Raw genomic sequence first — 19609 nt, forward strand, 5'->3', positions numbered from 1 at the left:
TCTGATTCCATATTTACTCAGCAACTGTCTAAATTTAATTCTCTCGCTCAAGTGGGTTTACCTTCAAGGAAGATAACACACAGTCCACACTTTCAGGATCATCTGCTCCACTATAAATTCATGAATTAAGATTCTGGCTTACCAGTTAGATTCCTGTGCATTGTGTTACAGTGAATCACTTCACCAGAGTGACCAGATAATATTAAATTTGTAGATCTACAATGCTTAATGCTGATTGAGGACCACCAAGGAAACATTCTCCGACTCCCAGCCTAAAAACAGCTTTTCCAGCTTACTACTGAATGGATAAATGATTTATTTCACAACTCTTGAAAAAAAATAATAATGAAAAAGCTAAGAAGCCCCTTAAAATCCCTTCTTTCTCTGGCACCTGGACTTCACAGGAAAGATCAGAATCCAGAAGGCGGCTTCAGGAATTATAAAGAGAAACATTTAAGTAATCACAGTCTGCTGGGATCTCATGCAGTGGACTGTAGTTTGGGTACAGTGGAGGATCTCAAAACAAAGCATCTATGTGACTTTACCCAGTTATAATGTCATAGACTCACAGACCATTGGGACTTGAAGGACCACTCCCCCTCCCCCACAAAGATGGTCAACCACTCACCTGAAGCATGGTCTTGCCCACATTTCCACTAAACCTCTCCGTAAATACTTTCAGGGATAGAGAATTCACTACCTCCTGAGGAAGCCCACGCTACTGTCAAACACTCCGACAATGCCAAAATGTCTTATATGAGCTGATCTCTACCTCCTTAGAGCTTTCCGAATCCTCTACTGTTAGGATCCTTGGCACTGTAATAGTTTGGGTTATAGATTTAAAGCTCTATCTTGTCCGTGTCAAGGGTTTTTCTATGGTCTAAACTTCTCCCAGTACATATAATGATATAATGAAAGAATTATGTAGTTGGATGAACTAACTAGATTTAATTCCCAATTCTGGCACCTTCTCTGCCATGTGCTTTTGGTTTGTTCGCCTCTCTGGTCTCAAGTTCCTCATCTGTGAAATGGGATAACAGTATCCACCTTCTTTCTACCAGTTCCTTCAAATTTTCCAAATGTGGCATGGTCTGACCATGACCTGACCATGACTTGGGTACCGTTGTCTTTTATACCTTGATTTTATCTCATACTAGGTGTTCCCTAAGCACTTTCTTCTCCTTCTAATGCTAATCGAAGCACAAGGCCTTACTTAAACAATTAATTAGCCTTCAGGTTGCACATACAAACTGAAGTAGGTTGATTAATGTGTTCTTCCCTGCTGTGGCAGTCCAGCATTAGGCTGTCCTCCGGCGATCACCTACCTTTAACCTCTATATTCATATACCCTTGGGGACTAGACTTAGGAGTAGAGTTAGATGAAACACTATGAAGGAAGAAACAATGTTACTGAAAAGGGTCATGATAGTAATAGTTATAGTGCGGATTGAAGAAATCATAGCCAAGGAGTCTTATCAAAGAGACGTAAGCATATAAATGTCAGAAAGATTTGAGCATAGGGTGCTTGGCAGTGTGGAAATGCTGGGCACTGATGATTCTAGGTATTCCCTCCAGAAATGGAACATAATTGGGTCAGAATAACCAGCCAACCCACTCCCACCCCTGCCAGGCAAGGCTATATCATCTGCCTCCAACTAGTATGATGTCCTTGGACAGATCCCTGATACTCTGAACTGGGATTGCATCATCTGTGAAATGAGGGGATTGAGTAAGGTCTCTTACAAGGGTGAACATCTGTGAGTCCATATTCAAGAAAATAGCTGCCTCACACATTAAATGAACATTTCTGACTCAGAGTTAGAATACTTTCACGTTTTTAAACTTCCTGTTTATCTGCATAAAAAGCAGGTTTTTTTCTGCTCATCAGCTAACCTATCTTATCTGAGTCTTTGCTTAAGACTTTCATTCTCAAGACATAGAAACTTAAATACCTTCCAAAAATTCTGGTGCTCAATCTTCTTCCTGGGCCAACACAAAAGTGTCAGGCTCATTGTGAAACATCAGGCACTGGAAAATCGTCTCCTGGCAAACATGGGGCTCGGGGAGGGAGCTCTCAATGTCCAATAATAAAGGAATGGCTCAGAATGTTGCGGTATGGACACATGAAGAAATACTATGCCTCCATGATTGTAAGTCAACAAATATTTAATGAGCAGCCCTGTCCAAGCCTTGCTGGGCACCACAGAGAATAAAACTAGTTGATCTAGCCAAGTAGAAAACAGAACTAAAATACATGAAAGTATGAAGCAATATAATTCAGCTGCTAAAGGAGTTCAGAAGACAGATGGAACAGGAGAGGCTGAGAGTGCTGCAGGTGGACTGATCACAGCAGAGGGCTTTCATGGGGGAGGAAGTAAGGTCCAAGAGGCTGTGAGGCCTTGACCACCAGCAGAAGCCCAGGTGACCCATCAATTGTGGATTAAGCAGCTAAAAGTGCATCTTTATTGCTGTTAAGGACGTTTCAGCACAGCCTATCTATACCCTCATCTCTTTCCTAGGGAGAGTATTACTCAAGGAGAAGTCCTGAGATGTTTGCAACACATAATAATATTAACAAAAATAACAATATCTTGTATTTTCCATAGTTTGATGCACCCCGGGGCACTGTCATAAGCGCTATTTCCTATACTTCTCATAACCCAGGGGATGTACAGGTGAGGAAAGACAACAGTGGGTGGGCATAGAGCCAGCCCTAGAACCCACATCTCAAAAAGCCCTTGCCTCTCTTTCAGTCATCTACTTTGTGTCGTGAGCATTGTCTATTGTGCCCACATCGAAACACAGGGCACTCTCATCACTCCCCTACCACTAATCTTTCCTTGCTGCAGGGGGTGGAGAGGGTGTGGGATCCTTAACAGCACTGGGCAGTAAGGCTGAAAGCAGAACTTGTTAGTTTTTAAACAAGGACCAGCCAGTTGGACCACAGAGTGGGTGTTTCCATGCAAATTCCAGCACTTTCATGTTGCTCCATGAACTGAGCCCAGCTATGACAGCAAGCCATGGTTTTCTGCAGCCAGCTAAGGAGCCTTTGATTAGGTTTAGAGAAGGACTCAATTAGCATCATGGAAACACAGAGCAGTTTTCAGAAAGGAAAGGTCAGCCGCTAGCCCTAGCATTTGCTATCGGCCATCTGCCAAGCAGGAAGTGCTACTCAGATCTATTTTTAATCATCTTCCCTAGGCTGGGGCTCCTGGGAGAATTCAGAGGCCAGGGTTATTCCAAGACAAACATTTAATTGCTACCTTTCTGTACACATTTTTAAATAGTCCCTGGATACTCAAGACCAACTTATACATAGAGGCCCAGTTCTTGGGTTCTGTCACTCTGGCACCTACATACAAGGTTATCTTTGGAAGACATGGTTGGGAATCACTCCTTAGGAAAATTGCCCAAGACTGTCTGGGATATCAACTAACTCCACATTAACATAATAATCCCTATAACCAGCAGGTTTGGGGTGGCTGCTTTGGTTGCAAGTGACAGGGAAGAGGTAAGAGTTTAGGCTCAGGAGTATGTGTTCATTCATTCCCCCAAGGAAGTGAGATCAGTGAAGCTAACTGCAAACTTCCCCGTCACTCCCATTTTAAAGCACATTTATCACTTCAGAAAGGTAAATTAAAATGAGCTCATCCAGGCAGTAATCTCATTTGTTACTAAAGATACGGACTGGCTAAAGAAAAGGGGAGAGGTTTCATCTCAGTTCCCAAGGACCCAGCCTGGCTGGTCTACCCAGGAGCAAGAACATTTTGTCCACTGGCTTCTTTCCCCTCCTGTCTCACAGCAGCACTCATGTCTCAGTTCAACCCAGCCCAAGGAATGAAACATCTCTGAGAGGTCTGGACAGGGAGTCTGGCACAGCCAGGGCAGATTGTGCAGAAAGAGCCTGGCTCAGGCAACCCCTGCATTCTCCCAGCCCACACGCTGCACACAGAATTTCCTTGTCTCTTGACACTCACAAACTTTCAGCTTCCAATTCCCATCCCAAGGTAAAGCCTAAGCATATGTACAACTGTGGCCCAGCCATGCCAAGTTCCACCTGCCAGGAAAGGACTGAGGACGCAGCTAGCCACCACCAGAGCCTGCCCCACCCAACACAGTGCCGGGGAGCTGCAGGACCCACTGTGCCTGCTCATATAGGGGTCTGCTCAGGGTTTCACCCACCTCTCTACCTTTCCCCTGCTCTCCTCTTAGGAGCTTATCTGTCAGTCAGCAGCGGTGGGAAAGCTAAGCCGAAAGGGCACCTTGGCTGTGGGATCTTTGCCTAAGGATGTGAAATAGGAGACTGGGTATTTGGGGCAACTTAACACCAGCCTGAACCCAGCCAGAGAGCCCGGGAGGAAGGGACTGATGAGACAGGTGGGTGCTTCACAGGAGCTCTAACTCCCTTGGCTGGGGGCTGGAATCCCTCCCTCTCCATGCAGGGGAACTCTGCTCTAGTGAGCTGGGGCACACATGTCCCTGAAGGAAAAAAACAAAAAAGGGCCACCGCATAGGGTCACTCCCCCTGACCCAGTTGGACTAGACATTAATTAGGGCTCCTGAGCCCTGCTGACTTTTGAGTTCCTCTTCTTGTCTGGTTGCAGGAGAGAAGGGAGTTAATCAGTAAACAGCTTAAGAAAGGATGACGCTCTGCCCCTGCTGAGGATCACTAAGGATCACCTCTGCTCTTCCTCCACCCCTTCCCTCTGTTTGCCATGGCTCTACGGGCCAGAAAACCCTATTTAAACAACAACACAGAAGACATCTGGGGTGCCTTGTTTGGTCCCAGTGCAAGAGCTCAGGAGCAGGCAGACAGCCTGGGAAGGACCAAGAGAAGAGCCTGGGCTGGGTTCCTCTGCTAATTCAGAGCAAGAAATGGGCCATGTGATAGAGCAGGGACCATGATGTCAGGCTTGAATTCAAATTCTGGTTCCATCATTTCCTAGCTGGGTCCCCTTGGCCACCTAAATCTGTCTAAGCTTCACTTTCCTCACTTGACATTGGAGACAACAGTAGTATCTCTCTCTTTGGGTTGGTATGAGACAAAAGATGTGATTCATATAAAAGGTGTCCAGCACAGTGTCTGGCATTTAGCAAACACTCAGTAAAAGGGTGACCATTGTTATCATTATTAGAAGAAGGCCTCCAAAGAGCTGTTCCCCTTTTCAAACAGATGTCAGTGAAATCCACCCCTCTGGACCTTCTGGGAGTTACTATGAGTGGGAAGGGCTGGATGGTGGGTAGTGGAGAGCAGGGACAGCACACGTAGGTATCTTCCAAGTATTGGGAATGCTTGTCCTAGAACCTTGGCTCCCAAATATTAGTTAGTTGCATCAGAATGGGGTGGGAGTGCTCGTTAGAAAGATAGAACCCCAGGAGGGCTGGGACTGGGGTGAGGCAAGCCAGAAAGCTAGAACACGGAACTGTAGGAGGCTCATGCACTGACGTGCTGACCCTGTACTTCCACAGCCCTGAGAGTCAGTGCTTCCCTAAATCTTGTGACCTAGGTGACTTGCTTCCCTCAGCCCAGTCAGGGCCCTAGTTCTACATCACACCGAGACCCTCAGAATAGGAATCTCTGGGGTGGGGCCTGGAGATCAGCCTTTTTATCCCAGGTGATTCTGATGTGCTAGCAGATTCCGGAATCGCTGTCTAAAGAACCCCCATTTTCCAAAGCCAGTTTTTAACTACTCTCAGGCAGGCCCAAAAATATATGAAGACTGCAGAAGCCACATACTTCCCCCTTCACTTGGCCCTGTCCCAAGTTTCATGGCTACACCAAAACCATCAGAATTCTGCAACTCAGTTCTCCCCTGCAATTAACAGAAAAACTCATAAATATGGGGCTGCAGTTGCCGGCTTACGACGATTCAGAATGCCTCACTCCAGAAGCCAGGAGGGTCAGGCGAGATAGAGTGGCCAGGCCCTGAAAACCCCCAGGCTCCAGAGAACATATAAGTTCTCCCTCTTGTCAGAGTTACTGCTGCTCACTGTTTCACTCACGGCATCACCAGGGAGGGACTGAGCCTGATTATTACAAACAGCCATGGCATGTTATCGATACTTACTAACTTCTATATAATATCAGCAGTCCTACTCACACAAAGCTCAAGGATATATGGTGTATAGAAACTAGAAGTCAGTTTTCCACAATAGGCCGTGTTAAAATAGTCTCAGCCAATTTCAATCAAATCCTATCACTCCCTTGCTTAAAACCTTGTAATGGCTCTTCACAGCATCCAGAATTGAGTCTCAACACCTTAGTTTGGCCTTCTGGGCCCTGCATCATCCAACCCTGCTGAACTCCTGCTTCCCTCAAAGATGCCCTCACCATCTGCCTGGGCTCGATCTCCTCTACGTTTCTCGGTCTCTGCTCAGAATGGACTCCTCTTTCTTGGTCACTTAGTAGACACTTATTCTGCTCTTTGCCTCCATAGCATCCCAAACAATTACCTACTCAAAGGGTGTGTTTCACTTCACTGCATTTTATAATAGTTTACCTTTTGCCTTCCCCATTAGATCATAAGCTACTTAAGGGCAAGAATTTTGTGGTGGCCATTTCTTTATCACCAGGGCCTCATACAGTAGTATTCAATATGGGATGAGTGATCAGAGAGGTTAAGTGACTTGTCCAATGCCACACTGACAATTTAGTGCAAAGCCTCTGCCTGGAGCAGAGGGCAGCCTGACCCCTCATTCGGGGCTTTTAAAATGGTGCCACTGACTTCTCCCTCAGCAGAGCCCCACATTGTTTTCCCATTAGAGTGATGAGCTGGTAGGAAACTATGTGCACTGTCTGGCTTAGTCACCTTGTAACCTGTGGTGGGAACCTGTAGGTGCTAGGTGGCTGGGGTTGAAGTCTGACCTGTGGAATGGAATTCACCATGCAGATAATTGACATCATGGTGTCAATTAGACCTTGTCAATTAGCACAGTGCCTCAACTCCTGCATTCTCCATACCAAATGTAGCCACCATGCTGACTTGAGATTCCTCTCAAAATCATGGAAACCCATTTCTTCAACACCCATTTCACAACAATCATTCCAACCATCCAGCCCAGAGGTAGGCAAACCAGTCCAAGGGCTAAATTGAACCTTTCACCTGTTCTGTAAATAAAGTTTTTCTGGAAAACATCCATGTTCATTTGTTTATGTTTTCTCTAAGGCTGAAGGGTTGAGACCATATGCCTAGGAAAGCCTAAAATATTTACTATCTGGCCTTTACAGAAAAAGTTTTGTAGAACCTTGGATCTAGCCCAAAGAACAGAGAATCAACACTCTAAATAGCCGCTCCCTTCTACCAAGGGACTGGCTGCCCCTATCCTGGAAGTTAGTGGACCAACTGGCTTTTGAATGAAGTCATTTCTTTTTTTAGCACTGGTTACAGGCCTGGGATCCAGGAAGAGATTTTGTCTGTCAGAAACACAGAGGGGCCTGAAGCACCTAGCACGTGGCCTGGCACATAATCGAGCTCAATTAATGTTTTTCAAATAAATAAACAAAGACATGGGAAATCAGCCAGTCTGGCCCCTGGACGAAAGTCCATCTTCCTCCTGTCAGTTTCAAGGTGACCAGTCACACAGGTGCCTGGCAGCAGCCTGGTGACCTAGATTTGTCAGACCTTATCTTATCGGCTTTCCTTCCTCACATATTTACCCGGCACCTACCCCCACAGTGCTGGCTTCTTGTTATAGAGAAGCAGACAGACAGGGAGGAGCTCTCCTCCCCGAAGGATATACTTTGCTTTTTTTCTTTCTCCTGCTGAGAGAATCAAGAAATCTAGGGGCTTGGAGCTTGAAGGAGCCCCATGAAGTCCAGTTTCACTCCTTCCTCTGTCCCCATGTTTCCTAGGTGAATGTGTCTGGGATGAACCTTAAAGGCCTCCTCAGAGCCCTACCCTATGGAACACTTGGCACCTAAAGGGGAGAGGCCAGCTGTGGGTGAAGTCAGGCAGCTTTCAGATGGTCAGGAGTATAAACAAAGCAGCCCCCGCCCAATGGTGCAAGGCCTGGTGCCGAGAACACAGACATTCCTCCAAAGACACATCAGAGAACAGTGGGCTGTTTCACTAGGCTGCGCTAGCTCAGGCAGACACTTCAGGGGATGGTCAGGGAAATAGCCCTATAGGTTTGGGCATCTCATGAAAATCAGGCAAATTGAATAGAAAGCATCACGGAAATGGTGGCTTTTCAGCTGCCCCAGATAACCCTGGGGCCAGGGCTTGGGCCTGTTTCCACTGCCACCAGCTGCTCCTTCAGATGCTGGACCTTCCAGGAGCCAAAGCATACTGGGTACAAGCTCAGGGAGGGCAAAGGTCACATCTGTTTGCCACTGTATCCCCAATCTCTAACTTGGAAGAGGAACTCACAAAATGTGGAACAAATGATAGTGCTTAGTGCAGGAGGTTTCACTCTGGGATCTTTGTTTTGGCAAGGAAATACTCTGTCCCCTCATGTATCTGCTGGGAAGCTAAGGTTACAGTGAATGCTCTTAGTGGGGCCAACCCTAACAGGAAGGAAACGGAGCTCCTGGGCCCCCAAAGATAGATAACTTGCCTTTTGACGATGGTAAGTTACCCCTTCAAAGACCCAAGGGTGTCGGAGGACAACGGGGGAGGGGAGAACCAGTGCCACCTGCTCTGCCTCTTGACTAGAGCTGTGGTCTGGAGGGGAGGGAGTTTATGGACTGATTAGATGTTGTTGTTTTTAGCAGCAGCTGGCGGAGCCATCTCCTCCTCTCTTCCTCTCCTCCCCACCCCGCTCTGACTCACTGTCCAGCCACCAGCAATAAGCCAGAGAGGGGAGGGAAACAGCGCTAAAGCTCTCCTGGGCTTGGCAGCCTTGACCCCAGAGGTAATACTCTGGGTCACCAGGTCAAACTCTCCTCTCAGGAGCTTTGCTGAGTACTTTGGAAACAAAGCACTGATACTCAGGTATCAGAGATTCCTTTTTCGTTTTGTTTTTTTAAGATAAAGAAAATGGCTTCTCTCAAAAGAAACCCCCACCCCCCACCCCAAAGCAACACAAAATGAACCGAACTGACAAGCAATGCTCAATGCTCAGCTACGGCTCCAACATCCAGGCCAGGGACTTCTCTTCCAGCTGCCTGGGTTGCTGTTGTCACAGATTGAGGTCCTTGTGTGGGTCAGAGGCAAAACAACCACCTGACAGACTGGAAGGGAAGAGGGCAGGGGCAGATTTTTCCATTTAAATTCTAGAGAGACCTCACTGCTGCTTGCAGGTAAGGCCCAAGGGAGCAGCAGTGGAAGGCGCTGCTGCTGTTATTTAATTACCTCCAGAGACCTGGCGGAACAAGAGACTCGGGGATTATAGAGGCCTCAAAAGACCACTGATGACAACTGTATGGCTCAAGGGCAATAGCTGAGACTCTCAAAGAGAAACGAGCAAATATGTCAGGACTACTATGGGTGCCAGGCCCTGGTTAGGTTTGAGGTCACTTGCCATTTGGTTTTGCTTAGTGAATATTCAGAGTAACAAAGCTACCAACATTTACTGGGCATTTACAAGGCTCTGGGTTACCACTTCCGTACTTTACATTGACTACCTCATCTAATTTCCATAAAAATCCTATCAGGTATCTAATATTAATACTGTTCCTTGCAGGTGAGGCCACTAAGACACAGAGGGGTTATTTAATGTGTATAGCTACCAAGTGAACGAGGCAGGGTTTGAACCCAAGCAGTCTGGCTCAGAAGATATAATGTTAACTGTTGAGTTACGTTGCCTCATATCATCTTATGCTACTATACTAGAATCAGAAGATGGGGACATTTGGATGGATGAAGAAAAAGGAGAGCCAGAGAGGTGAACAGTCTTGCTCAAGAGCAACCAGCTTGATACTTCCATCCTCCCGGCTACCAGCCCACTCACAGGGCTGCCTCCAGCGTTCACAGGTGCCTGTTATGTACAAGGCTGTACGTGGTGTGATGGGGAGGAAGCAGCAAAGTTCAAAATCAGGGGGCTTTCAGTTTCTCTCTGGGCCTTGGTTTCCTAATTTGTAAAATGAGGAGTTGAACTAGAAAACTCAGGTTCAAAGGTACTTTCAAGCTCTCAAATTCTGAGTTTATGACTCAGGGACATTTAGAATCTTGTTAGGAAACAAGATAATTATACATAAAAAGTACATGTAACCACAATAACACAGACCATACCACGAGAGCCATTATTAATTGTCAAATGAACAACCAGGCAGTGAGTGCCACAGAATTTCAGAGAAGGGAGAGTATCCTATAGAGCAGGAAGCCTTCTCAGAAGAAAATACACTGAGCAGGTCTTCAAGAATGGATAGGAATTGAATAGAGAGAGAAAATAAGGATGATTCTCCAAGCAAGGGAAACGACAGGAGGAAGAAAGGGTAGGATTTACCACAAACATTTCTGAGAGTGACCATAAAACGGCCCAGGTCAAAAGGAGCTATCTAGGCCACACCAGCTGTGCTAAAAAGGCATGAACAGATCTGGATCTGAACCTACCCAGTGACAACCTATGGCCTTAGGCAAGTCACTTAATCCCCCCTTGAAGGGGTGTTGTAAGAGTAAGTAAAATTTCTAAAGGAGCTTCTGGCACACAGTAGGTGCTCAATAAATATAACAGTATTTAATAGCAGCAACGCAGATTTTTCATCCTGTGTGTTTTCTATGGCACCAAACAACCTCATCTGCAATACTTTTCTGCCCACCATGGTGAGCCTTGCATTCCCATGTTCCCTAAAGATCACAGGCCGTTTGAGTGCAGGAATTATGTTGGTTTCATCTCCTTATCCCTAGCACCTAGCCTAGGGCCTGTTTAAAGCACAAGAAATATCAAACTGTGTAGGACAGTGGATTCTGGTCAGGCCCCCAAATACAAACTACAATGAGCAGATTTACCATTCCAGAGGCCAGAAGGAGGGGCGGTGCTCAAACAAAAACATGGCTGACGGCGGAGGGGTCCTGCACCTACTTCTTGCTTCCCAGGGTGAACACTCTGTTGAAAAAGAGTTTCTTTGGATTTTGACTAGGAATGCAAGCTTGATTACCAGTGTCCTTGCTGAATGCCTAGACAGTAATGTACAAACCAATCTTAGGATTGGAACCTTACAGGCATCTGAAAACTATGGAGTTAATTTTCAGGGTACACCTCGTCGTTCAAGTCAACATTTCCTTTTAGTATTTAAAGTAACCACATAGAAAGGATCCCATTTGAGCAGATTCGTGCTCTAGCCGCCTGCAGTCTGCAGCAGAAAAACACAGATGATTCACCAGATTTGGTCCCAGCAGCTCCCTTGATAATAAATTGGCAAGTGACTCTACATATTCCCAGATCATTAATTTTCACAGGGAGCAGGCATGGCTGTGGGACAGGTCTGTCTCCCATTGAAAGAGTGTGAATTCCTGGACTCAATTCCCTTCTTCATGCCTACAAATGATGGAGACAATTAAAAAAACAAAAACAAACAAACAAAAAAAACCATACAATGCTTGTATTTCTTTGCCAAGCAGTGGGCAAGAAGTATTTACTAAATGACCACCATGTGCCCAGAGCACATTCAGACTATGGTAAAGAACATACTAGTTGCCTGATTTCTTCATTTCCTTTTTTTTTTTTTGAGACAGAGTCTCCCTCTGTCACCCCAGGGTTGGGTAGAGAGCCAGTGGTATCATCCCAGCTCAGGACAACCTCAAACTCCTGGGCTCAAGCAATTTTCCTGCCTCAGCCTCCCAAGTAGCTGGGACTACAGAGGCACGCCACTGGGCCCAGCTAATTTTTCTCTTTTTAGTAGAGACAGGATCTTGCTCTTGTTCAGGCTGGTCTCAAACTCCTGACCTCAAGCAATCCTCATGTCTCCACCTCCCAGAATGCTAGGATTATAGGCATGAGCCACCACGCCCTGTGGAGTTGCCCCATTTCTAGCTTCTTCCTCAGCAGTCCACCTACCACACCACAGCAACACTGATCATTCCTGGTCATATCACTACTTGCCCAGAAGTCTTCAGGAGCACCCAACTGCCAACAGGATAAAGCCCTAACTTCTATTCTTCTAACAATCTGGCTTCAACCTACTCTTTCAATCTGTTTCCACCGTTTCTCAATGTCTAACCCAGAAGAATGGCTGCTCCCTGCCTCTGGCTCTTTGTTCCTGCTGCTCTTTTTACTGGCTCCCCCATCCACGTCCACATGGCGAGGTTCATGTTTCCAGGCACAGCTCAATGCCACGTCTTCCACCAAGCCTTCCCAAAACTTCATTTTCTAGAAAGATGGATCAAGTTTAGGGTTTTTTTTTTTTCTTTTTTTTTTTAACCAACAACTCCTTTGAGAACCCGATGAAAGCTATGGAACCCTTCCTAGCAAAATATACATGCACATAGAATTACACATAGAATTTCAGGGACCCACCCCCCCCCAAGCCATTCCATGGACCCCAGATTGAGACTCCCTAATGAAGATATCTTTCTTCGAGTACGCATAGGCATTCACCCAAATATTCACTGAGAATCTACCAGTCTTAGGAGCTGTGCTGGTGCTAGAGACACAAAAATGGCGTCACAATCATCTTCTCCAGTAGTTCACAGGCTCATGGGAAACGTGCGTAATCACACTGTTCTAACTGCTTTATGAGAAACATAAGGTGAAGGAGAAACTTCAAGAAGGAATGACTTATGGATCTATTATCTCCCCAACTAGAATAAAAGTTCCTTGAGGATAATATCTTTGAGAGTATTATTGTAATATTTAGTATGGTGCTGCACATGTGCACATGCATTCACACACACACACACACACTCTACATACGTGTTATTTGTACAATGACAGAATGGAGCCAATGAGAAAAAGCAAGTAGAAGCACAGCCCCCACTGCCATCACCCACACATGCCAGAAACCCTTGAGATCCCATTAATGTGGTCCCATTGTGAACCAACTATGCTATTCAAATTATCCCAGCCTAATTTGGGCTCATTGTACCCTGAATTGGCTTAATCTCTGTCCCTAAGTAGGGAACATACCATAAGATACTATATTTTACAAGGTCCAAATAGTTTCACTTCATCAAGAAACACTGTACTCTAATCACATCCCTCTCTGTCTAGAGACTTTCTGTACTGACAATTCACCTGTCACTCCGTCCTGGGTGGTCAACAGATAGTTCTCCAGGAATAAGGAAGAGCTGACACCTCATTAGTAGGAGGTGGGGCTTTCAGAGGTCAGGTAATTGAGGAAAAGAAGCAAGTAATTTGAAGTTGGGAATGTGATTCTCTTTACAAAAGCCAAATTGGTTGAATGTTTTGAAACTGGGCTTAAGGGGTTACGCTGAAACTCTTCCATAATTTATCACTTCTGCCATTGCTGTATCTTAGAACTGCTGTTTAAGAAACACTGACATTCAACAGCAAAGCAGCAAAGGCACCCACTATGGTACGGGTCATACAAAGCTGCCGCTCTCAACCTTCTGTTTCTTAGAACCCATCGATCATTCTGGTAAAGAGCTAGGTCCTACTATTCTAGAAACAAACAGTTCCCGTCTTCTGAAATGGACATTTATACATGCAACCTGGTGTTTTTTACCCCTCCTGTTAAAATAGGATACTAGTTTTATTCAAATACGGTTTTTGTAAAAATCAGTATGCCATATATCCATCGGATATCAACAAACTCTATTAATAAAATTAGAGGTCAACGAATATTTGGAAGTTAGATAAGTTTATGGAATAATTATCTACAAGACCCATATCTTATATGACATATAACGTTTATGGATTATGCTGTGTGATGTGATGTAGCAGACACTAACCCTACTAGTAATACAACCCAATGCTCACCATACCATTGTCCAAGGCACCTAGAGAAAAAGAAATGAGGGGATTTTTAGAAATTCTGTTCCTGTATTTATTAATTACATGACGTTTTCAGGACATAAATAATTACATTAGTATTTTAGAGAGTAGTTTTACTGTACAGTAAGAACACAAACTGGTGGGCAGTGGGAATTAAGAGAAATAAATCCCTACGCTGACAGGCACAGCGCAGGATGGGACAGATCTTTGCACTTCTATACCAGCATCCCCTCTGTGTGCACTACCTCTAAGCCACTGCATTGGGTATAAAAGTCTTTTTGAGACTCACTGGTGTAGAAGACCAGGGCTCAGAGCCAGAGGTGGGAAACTGAGGGCAGAGCCAACCTTTTGCAGCCACTAGATCAATACAAAGCTTTAGACCATCTTATACTCCCTGCCTCTCCAAGCAATGCTGCATCTAATTTCCAGCCAGGAAAGGAAAACAAAAGTGCTACCACTGTAAGCCCAATGGAACCCCACAGGGAACAAAAACAACCTGCCTCCTAAATATCCCCAACTTCAGAAGGATTGCTTGGTATTTGAGAACAAGTCAGGCCAGGGCTCCTCACACAGAACACAGTTGAGCAGTATGAGGTAGACAGAGATCCCCGTCTCTGAGGCTGTGACTGCACCAAGTCACCTGTGGCCTGTTTCCTCATCAAGAGGGGCTTGGATTAGATGATTGGCAATTCTGGGAATCCCATATTTGTCACCAGAAGATAATCTGACCTAAAGACCTGACATGACAATAACTTAAATAGTTTGAGGGTGAGAAAAGATTTCTTCCTGCCATCTGCACTAGGCACCCACTCTGTAGCCTCCTATAACACCTTTCCTCCACAGACCCAGAGCACTAGGCCAGCCTGCGCCATGGAACAAAGTCACAAGTCTCCCAAGTGGGTGTGTGACAGATTAATCCAGTACACCTTTCCTAATGGCCTACTCCACAATGCCATCGAGAGGCTGGCAGGAGGGAGGCAAGGGAAGGACATCAGACAGAAATTTTTCATACAAAAGCCAAGTGAGGATTCAGGTTTCCATAATAGATCATGTCCACTGAAATGAGTGTTTAGATTATTCTCACTTAGGGCAACTAACTGTTCCAATTGAAGCTATTATTATTTTATAACCAAAGCATATTTTTATACTAGGGCTTGCACCATTAAGCAAGAAACAACAATGTGAGCAATTCCTCGTGCCAACTCAAAATACCTCTGGGTGCAAACATGCCAGCATTTAGACCACAACACCCCCAAGAAAGAAATTGTAGGAGGCCTCAGTACATTCCCTAGATAGTTCTGTCATCAATTCAAAGAGTCCCCCCTCCCCAGTCTTACAAATCAAATGCTGTGTTACCATCTACAGACCAACTCAGCTTTCTATTGCCCTTGCCTCAAATCCAATTCCTGTGCTCCAGATTCCAAAGCAAAGCAATTTTGGCTAAACGAAATCTACTTGGTATCAGGCAGAAACAATCCCCTCAAACCCACCCCCTTGCCTTTTTTTTTCTTTTGGACAGTAAGATCAAGCAAATGGTCTACTTTATATAATATTTGCATACAGCTTTGTAACTCGCAAACCACCCACACATTCATGATCTCACCTGAGCCTTATAACAACCCAATGAGAGAAAACTGCTCTCTCTCCCCAGTAAGGTATGCCTCCCTTATAGGGCTGTTATGGGGATGGCATGCAGTAAGCACACACTAAGTGCTAGCTACTAGCCATATGCTATGGTCTGAATGTTGTGCCACCCCCATTCATATGTTGAAATCTTCACCCAAGATGATGGCATAAGGAGGTGGGGCCTTTGGAGGATGATTAGGTTGTTGAGGGCAAAGCCCTTGTGAATAGGATTAGTGTCCTTATAAAGTGGCCAGAGAGATCCCTCTCTTCTGCCATGTGAGGTTACAATGAGAAGGAGCTGTCTGAACCAGAAAGTAGGCCCTGATCAGACACTGAATCTAGTAGCACCTTGGTCTTGGAATTCCCAGCCTCCAGAACTGTGAGAAATAAATTTCTGTTGTACAGGCTATCCAGTTTATGGTATTTTGTTTTGGCTGCCCCAGTGGATTAAGACACCCATAAACACAGCAAATATTATTTACCCATTTTATAAGCAAGAAACTTAAGATTCAGGTTAAACAGTTGATTGCAGGCAACGAAGCCTCTAGGGAGCTAGAGCAAGCTGGGAAGGTGGAAAGCCCAGTGCAGGATTCTTTCCACCACCATGTCAATATAGACCCTAACTGCCTCTAAAAACTTACAACTATACATTTCCATGTAGGCTTAGGCACACTGATAGGAAGGGTGCTTGAAGTTCTGGTCCAGTTCTCTGCTGGCCACATACCCAGACCTTTGTATCACTTCTCCATAATGAATGCAGACTTGCTTTGTTTTTTTGCACCAAACAAATGTCAAGCTTTCAGACCAAAGGCTCTATATTACAAGTACAAAGTATCATTTAATTACACTGCCGCTTCAGCTCCAGTTATCTGCTTCCCAGCTCCTAACTCCCACTGGGCAGATTCTGAAACTGCATAGGAGATTAAGTCAAGAAGGAAGAACAGGAGAGACATTCTCTCCTTGAACTTTCTTAAATAGAAGAGAGGGAAAAAATGAAAAGAAAGGCCTATTTTCCAAGGAGGGGGCTGGGGCAGCGATCTTTCCATTAAGCAGACCTGCATAAGAATCTATAGATTATTTAATGCCGGGGGTGGCTGCGGAGTGAAATAAAGGAACCTTTGTGTAATGCCAACCACAGCTCCCTCACGCTTTCCCCACAGTCAGGCATTTCACCCAACTCTCTAAATCATCAAGCTCTAATGCACCCCATCTGTGCACCGGCTGGAGCCAATGAAACCGAAGCCTGTGCTGACTTTGGCCTGGACTTGTGAATGAGTCTTTCTGCCCCAAAAGGGGCAGGAAGGAGGACATGAGGCCAACAAAGTCTTTTTTTGCTCTTACTTGTCTTCAAGGTTTAAGCTCCATCCATCTGTCTATTTGGTCATTTCTTGAGCTCTTGCCATGGGTCAAGTTCTGACTGGGGGACACAAAGGTGACAGGCCATGGCCCAAGGAAGGACGTGGAAGAGTTCACAGGAGAGAGGAAGGAGGTGCAGAAGGAGGGGTGCTCATGGTAGAGGCACAGAGGCCTGAAATATTCCTGCCTGCATAGTCAGGGAACGAACGCTGCTTAGCGCCCAGTGGCTGAAACAAAGTGCGGAACTGGCAGGAGACTTAACTCAAAAGCTAGGCTGTGCAAGATCGTCAAAGGCCCTGTATACCAGACCAAAGGGATAAGACATAAACTTTAAAGGCCATTACCATTTCCAAATATTCAGCTTCTGCCTGTCTTACAAGGCCCAGCTCAAATAACCACCTCTTCCAGAAGTCCTTACTGAGCACCTACTCAAAGTAATCATTCCCTCTTCTGTGAGCCTCTGATTTGAGATCTTGGACAACTTGTTTGAGTCTCAACTTCTCCATCTGTATAAAATCTGACTAACATCACCTAGCTTAAGGAATTCTTATGAGGGTTAAGTGAGATAACATTTATGAAGTGTCAAGTAGCAGCTTTTACTACATAGACAATGCTAAAATACACTTTACTGGTACCTCAATGTCTTATGATACATAGCACTTCCTCCTTGTATTAAAATGATGCCTTGGCTTCCCCACTAGAGACAGGCAAACACTTTCTCTGGAGAGTTCCCAAAAAAGGACATTCACAATTCCCCTCCAAGTTTGCAGGCCACTTCCAACGCCCCGGGGACTGACTCCTCTCTTCCCTCACTGACGTAGCCTCTCCACGCCCAAACTTCCAGACTTAAGGGGTTCCCCAAAATTCAAACGGAGTCTGAGAAAAGACAAGATTAGCTGAAAGAAGAAAACTAAAGGCTGACTGAAACATAAACAGCATACAGGATAGTAATTAGTAGAAAATTAAGAGAAGGGAAAGTGGGGCAGAGTGGAAGTCTGGCCGGAGGACAGGGCTCCAGGAGTCCAACTCTGTGGCAACCCTAAACCCTGGAATAGGCCTAGAACGAGGGGTTCAGTCCTCGGGCCTGATTTGAGAACCCCCACTACCACAGACGTGGTTGTCTGGGCAGCCTTCTCCACTTCCTGTGTCAAACCAGCCAGCTGGACAGCGCTGTTCTATGACTGTCGGCTGGATCCTTCACCCCTCTCTGGCTGGGGTTACCAAACCAGAAGCAAGAAAGCGAAGCCACCTTTCCCAGCAGTTCTTGTAAATAGATCAGCACACTGATTAAAGGAAAAAAAAAAAAACTAAGTTCATCTGGGTCTGCATAAAGGTTTGTTTGTTTTTACTTTAATGGCAGGAAGACTGGATTCTGGGTAAAGACGCTTTTTAAGGGAAAAGTCTCCCATGATGTCTTTGTCATGCTGCCTAGTAAAACCAGTTTCTCCTCCCCTGGGAATCTAGGGCCAGGAGGGAGGCAGCTCCCAGGAGAATGCTGCCTGAAGGATCCAGTTCCTGGATTGCACAACAGGGATGCTGGGTTTATTTATTAGTAACCCACCTAGCTCCAACTTGAGGGGCTTCAGCAGCTGCTTCCTAAGGAAAAACAGGGTTTCATTCTTTCTTCTCATTATGGCCAAAGTTCACACCATATTACCTCATGTGTAAGACCTAAAGGCCCCCACAGGCCAGTTGGTCAACTTTTCACAAGGCATTTTTGGTCCTCCCCAAAGACCACCCATTTTAGTACTTCCACAGTCTCACAACTTTCCCAGGGACTATTTCGTCTCAGCTAAGGAACCCCGCTTATAAGAGGTTTGCCTTCCTAGAATTCAGTTTCACAGCGTTTAACTGCCAACCTAAACCAAGCAAGCAGGGCATAAGGCTCCAATCACTGCTCAGCCCATCCCTTCTCTGGCCCGCAAGCTGCTAGCCCCCAAAACCTCCAATAGGGATGACGTCTGATTTCCAATCTAACAAATGAAACTGCTATCCTGTCGCTCCAACTCGGGAGTTATTTTTCAGTTGAGTGAGACAGTCATGCGGGTCAGCCTCCCCTGTAAAAAGGAAGGAGTACAGATAGCCTGGTCTCCTGGGGAGAGCTTGGACACCTCTGTAACCCTAGGAGCAGTAAGCACCCTCCCTGAGGGTAGGTGAGGAAGGCCTGCAGGAAACATGTACCTTGGAAATTAGTTCATCGTGATTGGCCAAGTGAGCTCTGCAGTGAATGCAGCTATAGGTCCGGTGGCAGGAGGGCAGGTACGCCTGGAAAGTCTTGGATCTTGTCATCTTCACCATTGGCGCCGCTGAGTGTGGGGTGAACTCCGGGGCGGCCCACGAGGCACTCCCACAGGACGGGTCGCACGGGAAACACCGGAAGACACAGGTAAAGGCCGTGGTTTGGCAGGGGGTGGGTGTGGGGCAGGCTCCACACACTGGTGATGTCTTCAGAGGAAGGACCCTCAAGCAGAGGTCTAGGGCTGGCTCTCAGCAGCCTGCAACATCAAGATAAGGGGAGTCTCATTAGCTGATAGAGTGGGGCTTCCTATAAAGCAAGGAGCGTCCAACTGCCACTCAGACAGAGGGCAACACTTACAGGATAAAATGAGCCCCTTGTCTGTTTCTTGTACTATGCCCAAGATGCCCAATGAATGAGAAAGAAACCACTGGAGACTCCAGTCTTGCTGCTTTTCTAGAGTGGGAGGTTCAGTATCAACACAGCACATTCAACACTTACCAGCACACCCTCCACAGACACCCAGCATGTTGGTGGCATCATCACCATTCCCAGGCA

General features: G+C 45.8%; 1 protein-coding gene across 1 annotated transcript in view; it reads right to left on the minus strand.

Moving 5' to 3' along the window:
• The window catches only part of YPEL2 (yippee like 2), a 39682-nt gene extending 20381 nt beyond the window's left edge, over positions 1-19301 (minus strand). Inside the window, exon 1 of the mRNA XM_069482338.1 lies at positions 18997-19301. Coding sequence (XP_069338439.1) covers positions 18997-19113 — 117 coding nt within the window. The 5' untranslated portion in view covers positions 19114-19301. The remainder of the gene's footprint in view (positions 1-18996) is intronic.
• Positions 19302-19609: the final 308 nt, after the last annotated feature.

This window comes from Eulemur rufifrons, chromosome 9 (assembly GCF_041146395.1).
Source record: "Eulemur rufifrons isolate Redbay chromosome 9, OSU_ERuf_1, whole genome shotgun sequence".
In the NCBI taxonomy this organism is placed as follows: Eukaryota; Metazoa; Chordata; class Mammalia; order Primates; family Lemuridae; genus Eulemur; species Eulemur rufifrons.